General features: G+C 44.8%; 1 protein-coding gene across 2 annotated transcripts; it reads right to left on the bottom strand.

The window, feature by feature from the left end:
- Nucleotides 1-513: 513 nt before the first annotated feature.
- On the bottom strand, nt 514-4,869 carry LOC136534511 (protein NTM1-like 9). 2 transcript variants are annotated; one of them, XM_066526938.1, is made up of 7 exons: nt 4,595-4,869; nt 3,606-3,892; nt 2,979-3,305; nt 2,551-2,844; nt 1,868-2,464; nt 1,413-1,506; nt 514-1,323 (listed from the first exon to the last, which is right to left on the bottom strand). In XM_066526938.1, exons 1-7 carry the CDS (start codon nt 4,770-4,772, stop codon nt 1,115-1,117), a joined length of 1,986 nt encoding a protein of 661 aa, XP_066383035.1. In that variant the 5' UTR covers nt 4,773-4,869; the 3' UTR covers nt 514-1,114. The 2 variants fall into 2 exon arrangements, with proteins under 2 accessions (XP_066383035.1, XP_066383036.1); XM_066526939.1 differs by having other exon boundaries at nt 2,551-2,841; nt 4,595-4,868.
- Nucleotides 4,870-6,343: the final 1,474 nt, after the last annotated feature.

Genomic DNA, 6,343 nt, shown 5'->3' with positions numbered 1-6,343 from the left:
CATATCACAATGCACACCATACACCGGTATGAAAATGCGCCCTGTTCGCTTGAGCTTATTTAGAACTACTTTTCAGTCATAAAACAATATTTTTCTCTTATAAAATTTAAGTATAAGCATCAGCATAAACCAAATTTCAGCATCAACAAACAGGCGCGATGATTTCCATTTTAAAGGAACCCTTTTGGGAGTGCTTTAGCAGCAAAGGCTACGACTGTGAAGGACCCCTGCATATATGAAGGACGGACCTTAGCCCTCCCTCACCGGACTAGGAGCATTCCCATTCTGGGCATTGATTTGCTCCGCATTTTTCACTTGATTTTTTTTCACATTTAGCTTTTAGCACAGCCCAAAATCAGAAATAAAGCGGCTCACACGACAGCTCTCAGAATAATAGTAAAGCACACACCAGAATAGCAGTATAGCGACAGGAAGCTACAGCTGTATTGGAAAGCGTTTGACAGCCACGAAACTTTAGCCGCAACCTCGTCAGATCCTCACCATACGTGCACAAAGCAACAGCAATATATTATAAATTTATTACAAAATTTAAGCAACGCATTCACAATTCTAGTACCCGACACATGCTGTGGCATGTCGTCACAACGAATTCTAACTCACCACAATAGTCCCGTCAGATAGCAGCACAGAAAACAGATCAACATGCTACCAGTAACAAGGTTCAGCAACCGAAAATTCTGAAACAGCTATCTACAGGAAGAAACATCAGATAATACTGAGGTTCAGACTTCAGCGCACCCGTCTAACAGGGTCTTGCTCTTGCTACATTACATCTGGAAATAAAAAAACCGGCCGACAAGGGCATGATTTACAACTACACAACAGCTATGACATTAGTAAGACATCTGCATCAACAGCAAAAGAGGACTACGATGTACTAAGACCTACAATAACCTCTTTTTTTTCTCTTTCTCACTTCTCACTTGCTACCTCTCTTTTTGATTTTTCAGCTGCCTTGGCATGCCGGGATTTCTTACGGCTGTTGGACGCATGCCGTAACCCAGGTTATTATGTACAAAAGACCACGCACCAGGCTGATGCAAGGAACCCATGTGCGCAAAATGCCATGACTTGCACCGCACCAGGATACATTTCACACCCATCCATACGCCCCAACAGAGAGAAGCAGCACCAGAGCCACCGAAAGAACCAGCCAGATGTATGATTGGAAGCCTCCCCTCTGCATTGGTGCCCTCACGTGTGGCCCGAGACAAACCTCCTGCTTGACATCCTTATTGCTTTCCTCAGAAGTCTTCCGCAGCCTCAGAACAGATTTGGCTTCTGGAACAGCCGTTTCAGCATCTGCAGTTCAACAACATATTAAACTAGCTTAGCAAAAGCAGAAGTTATCACAAAGAGACAATATACAAAAAGTTTCAAAGCTTTATTACCATGTTCAGGGATGTTCTTTTGCTCATCATCATGGCTATTGCCAGGTAGATCATCAACACTTCCAGCGAGGTTTGTGCTTGCATCCTCTTCGATCTGATAGAACATTGAAAAGAGAAGTCAGATAGTATCATTTGTTTTGTTAAAATAGATCACCCAGGATCCATGAAGATTTCAGAAGAAAACACTGCATACTACTCCCTCTGTTCCAAATTATAAGACGTTTTGACTTTTGTAGATTCATAACTTTAGCTACACACCTAGATAGATGTTATGTCTAGATACATAGTAAAAACTATGAATCTAGAAATGTCAAAACGTCTCATAATTTGGTACGGAGGAAGTAGTAGCCGCACACTAACAGAACTAGTATATCTATGGAATATCCTAGGTACAGATCATCACTAGCACAAAACAATTCTAAATTTAGCTTCTGAGTAACGAAAGGGACAATCACCTCTGCTTTCTCTGCTTTGTGCTGACTTTCTGATTCGTCTATGATGCAGCTTGATGAATCATCACTACTAGGATACGGGCCTTTGTTAAGGCCTGACTGTAGCCGCAGCCTTTGCACAGCAGTTCCCTGTTGAGTGAATGAAATTTCTGAGCTTGAACTTGGAGCAGGGTGACGGCTTCTAATAACAATCCCTGTTGACTCAGCCTCATCCCCATCAGAAGCCACATCCTTCTCTGCGGTGGACTCCTCAACAGATTCATTCAAACAGTCTGGAGTTACAACACATGATACTTCATCTTCACTCTCATCTTTAGTTATGATCTCCCTACACTCAACAACCTCTAGCCGCAGCCTCCTTACTGCATTGCCCTGGTTAGCAAACACATAGCTTGGTTGCACAGTGGAGTCCAACTGTTGAGGCCTAAGAGTAATTCCAGCCGGATCTTCCATGCTATTGAACAGCTCATTGAAGGAATCAGCACCGGAGTCTACCGAAAGTACATCTTGGTCAGTGATGTCAAAAGGAAGCAGAAGGTTTGGCTCATCTGGCTCGAAACCTATGTTTGCCAAACAGCTTTGATCATCTTGAGACTCAACCTGCAAAGATAGCAAAATATAAGGATTGCTGGATTAACCATAACCAAAACATCAGATGGCGAACTCAATATGAATAGAAAAAATACCTGCATATTCCATTGGTTCTCAAATTCTGTTGGAATGTCAGAATCATACTGAACTTTTGATGTTGTTGATGAATGTTCATCAGGATCAACAAGTGTTTGATTTAAGAAAGCATCCAGGGCATCAGGAGGATTCATGATGGCATCAAAACCAAAAGCTCCTTGCTGTATATCAGGTAAGAATGCATTTTCAAGTGGTAGAATGGGGGGGAAACCAGACACAAAGTTGTTATAATCGTCATTTCCATTCTGGGGATTAACCAAGTGGGCTGAAGCACCAGCTGAAGGATCAACCTGCTTGTAATTATAAAGATGAGGGAAATTGTTAGGAAAAATTCAGTTAAAAAATTGTAATTACGAGAGTCGATAGTGTGCAGCCAAATGTTGAATGCCGATACAGGTTAAAAGGCTCTTTACTCTGTTATGCTCACCTTAGGTACACCAGCAGCATGTCCGTGGGAAGGTATATGGGAAACATCTGGTGCAGTAGCCACCAAGTTATCATTTCTGTCCGCCAGCCACCTTGTCACTGACCCAGCATGTGTTTCAACAGAATGTGGCAGCTCAATCGGATCATGCAGAGCAGATTCTGGAGATTCCTTATTTAATGGTGTATTAGCTTCCTCATTCGCCTCTAGGTTGTCAGGTGAAGAACGAGAAGGAGTAGGTGAGTAGCCACTTCTATCCATTTCCTCTGGGCTGGGGCGCTCAGTTTTCTCCTCTTGCTTCCGGAAGAGGCGATAAAGAACATAACCACCCTGAAAGAATCAGAAACATAAGCACCAGGTAATTTTAGTAAACATTTAACATGAGATACCATTTACTATGTGCTTATACTGTAGAGAACTAATTGCGAAGATGATTAGAACTCTTCTTTTAACCACCTGAAATCAAACTAGTGTTTAGGGACACATTCTTCAGTGAACACTGAACAGACTACTATGTTATATTTATCAAAGACAAACTTATAAGTACTAAAGTACACATATGTACAAACACTAACAACAGTGCAAAACTTGACAACCATAAGCTGCACCGAGGAGATAATAGCTTCATACCTGCTGGCCGGAATCGAACTCAGGCTCGGTGGTGCGGTACTCGTGCATAATCCACCCTGTGCGCTCACCCTTGGGGGCACGTCCGCGGTGGAAGACAAGGGTCTTCTTCATACCAATGGTATGCTGCTTGCGCTTATCACCCTTGGACTTGATGATCCTGTCCTTGCCAGTGGCCTTCCAGTATCCAGCCTCGGTGGCCCTGTTCGACCTGCTACCGTTGGGGTATTTGCGGTCCTTGGGCGCGAGGAAGAACCACTCAGGATCGTCGGACTGGATAATTGACTTATCTGCATATACACAATCACGTCATCAGTACACCGGATCAGGAATTGGAATAATCTTTCCCGGGAGTTTGGCTCGACTCGACACGCGGATCAACAAAATGAATCGGCGCAGCGCAAGGATTTTGTTCAGCTGCATCGCACCAAATCAAATCGCATCTTGGAAAGGGGGACGCGGTATTAAATAAAGGATTTAGCGGAGCTCGAGAGAATCGCATCGAACCAGCACAGAACTAGTATTTCTTAAGGAACCGCTAGTGCAAGCAATCGCGAAACAGAACAGAGGAAGCAGCGGATGTAATCTGCTCGGCTTTTTCAGCGCAAAGGCGTCAGACTGCCGCAGCAGGAAGGTTCGCGTGGTAGCTGGCGACGGAAACACGGAGAAGGGAGAATCGCGAGAATGGGAACGGATTGACCGAAATAGTGCGATTCCAGTCCAGCGAGTGCAAATCGAAGAAACAGAAAGTCTGGCAACATCTGACCACAACCCCCAAATCGGACACCAACCAGAAGCGAATCCTGATAAAAAAAGAATTGGAGATGTAACTCTAAGCACCGAGTAGCCCATCAAGAACTCGGAAATCCCAGTAGAGACTACCGTGTACGAACATTGAGCACAAAAATCAGAGGAACCAAGAAAAAAAAATCGAGAGCAGAGACGGGCGATCAAGCGAAGCGGGCGGAGGATGAGCAGAGGCAAGCAAGTACCTGGGAGGTCCCACGGCTCGCACTTGCAGACGTCGATCTCGGGGATGACCTCGGCCTCGGAGTTGATCTGGCCGGTGATCTTGCCCTTGAGGTAGTAGGTGACGAGCTCCTCGTCGGTGGGGTGGAAGCGGAAGCCGAGCGGCAGCGTCCGGAGCTCCATCACGGCCGTCTTCGCCATCGGGATCGCGGCGTGGCGGGGAGGGGGTATGCTTAGCGGCGAAGGAAACGCGGGGGGTGAGGGAGTGTGGAATGGGGGGGTTAGGGTTTGATGGTTGGATTGGGGATTTTAGGGGGCGTCCTTCCGCGGAGGAAGGGCAGGTACAGGGACAGAGGGAGGGCGGCAGGAGGAGGAGACGTGGTGTTGAAGAAAGCGAGGGGGGAGGGGGCGGTTCGCTTTACCGCGTGGCTGAATTTCCTCGCATATACCCGCGGCCCCCAGGCCGCGTAGGAGCAGCGTACCGGATGGTCCCCCGGCCTAGCGCCGTATTACGACTCTGCCACTGCCGCTGCAGCTGGGGCCACTAGCCTACTACTATCTTCCGTTCCCGTTGTTTTAGTTATGCCAAAATTCAAATTTTGACACTATGTAAAAAGAAGATTTCTCGTCACATTAAATTTATGGTATATGCATGGAGTACTAAATGTTGACGAAATCAAAAACTAATTATTACCGAATAAAAACCAAACAACACTGTACCTACAGTACATTTGACGGCGTCGATTCAGCCGAACTAAACGTGGCCTCGGAGGGGTTCTTGTTGAAATTTGGTTGCATTTTGTATTTTATTTGGGGCCTTGTTTAGATTGCAATTTTTTTGTAATCTGGACACTGTAGCACGTTTCGTTTGTATTTGACAAACTTTGTCCGATCATGGACTAACTAGGCTCAAAAGATTCGTCTCGTGATTTACAACCAAACTGTACAATTAGTTTTTTTTACCTATATTTAATACTTTATACATGCATCCAAAAATTAATATAATAGAAAAAGAGTGAAAAAACTTAATTTAAAGGTGCTCTAAACAAGACCTGGGGAAGCTTCTCGCTTGAGGCGGTGTGTTCAGTGTGCGTTATCCTGTTGAAGCCACCATCCTGTACACAGCAGTGCAGGAATGCAGGATTTCAGAGCTTCAGCTTCGAGGCCTGCGGTAGACATGTTGGCTCTCCGCTTTTCTTATAAACCGTCTTTTTTAACTTGTTGTTTTTAACTGAGATAATATTTTTCTCTCACAATAAATTAGTTAGAATAATATTTTGATTTGTTATTTCAGCGAAGCTAACGGGCCGTTGTGGCGCATGTGATGTGAATTCTGTGCACTTTTTGGTTCCGTTCGACTTACCCTATATTTAACTTGTTTTTTCAGCTAAAAACAGTATTTTTCTCTTCAACCAATTTCAGCGAAGATTCAGACCAGCAAACGATGCCTACGTGAGTTTGCCCCACTGGGTGCGTTGCCGGTTGCTCCATACTGTACGTGCTGCCACTGCACAAATCTCCGGCACCGACCGGACGGCTGCTCTGCTCTATCAGCTGGCCCTGCTTTAAGTTTTGTCGTGGACAGACAGACAGCAAAATTGCAGCTAGCATTGTCTGTTTTTTTTTTAAAAAAACTAGCGATTTCTTCGTGTAGGGAAAATGACCCCGTTTGTTTCGCTAAAATTTAGCTTTGCTGATTTGTTGCGAGAGAAAAACACTTCGTTCGTTAAAAAGTACTACTGAAGTAGTTTAAGCGGGATAAGTATCGATTT

Source organism: Miscanthus floridulus, unplaced genomic scaffold, assembly GCF_019320115.1.
Source record: "Miscanthus floridulus cultivar M001 unplaced genomic scaffold, ASM1932011v1 os_2016_3_4, whole genome shotgun sequence".
Lineage (NCBI taxonomy): Eukaryota > Viridiplantae > Streptophyta > Magnoliopsida > Poales > Poaceae > Miscanthus > Miscanthus floridulus.
Note: the sequence above shows the minus strand (reverse complement) of the source record. Positions and strands in the feature narration are given on the sequence as shown.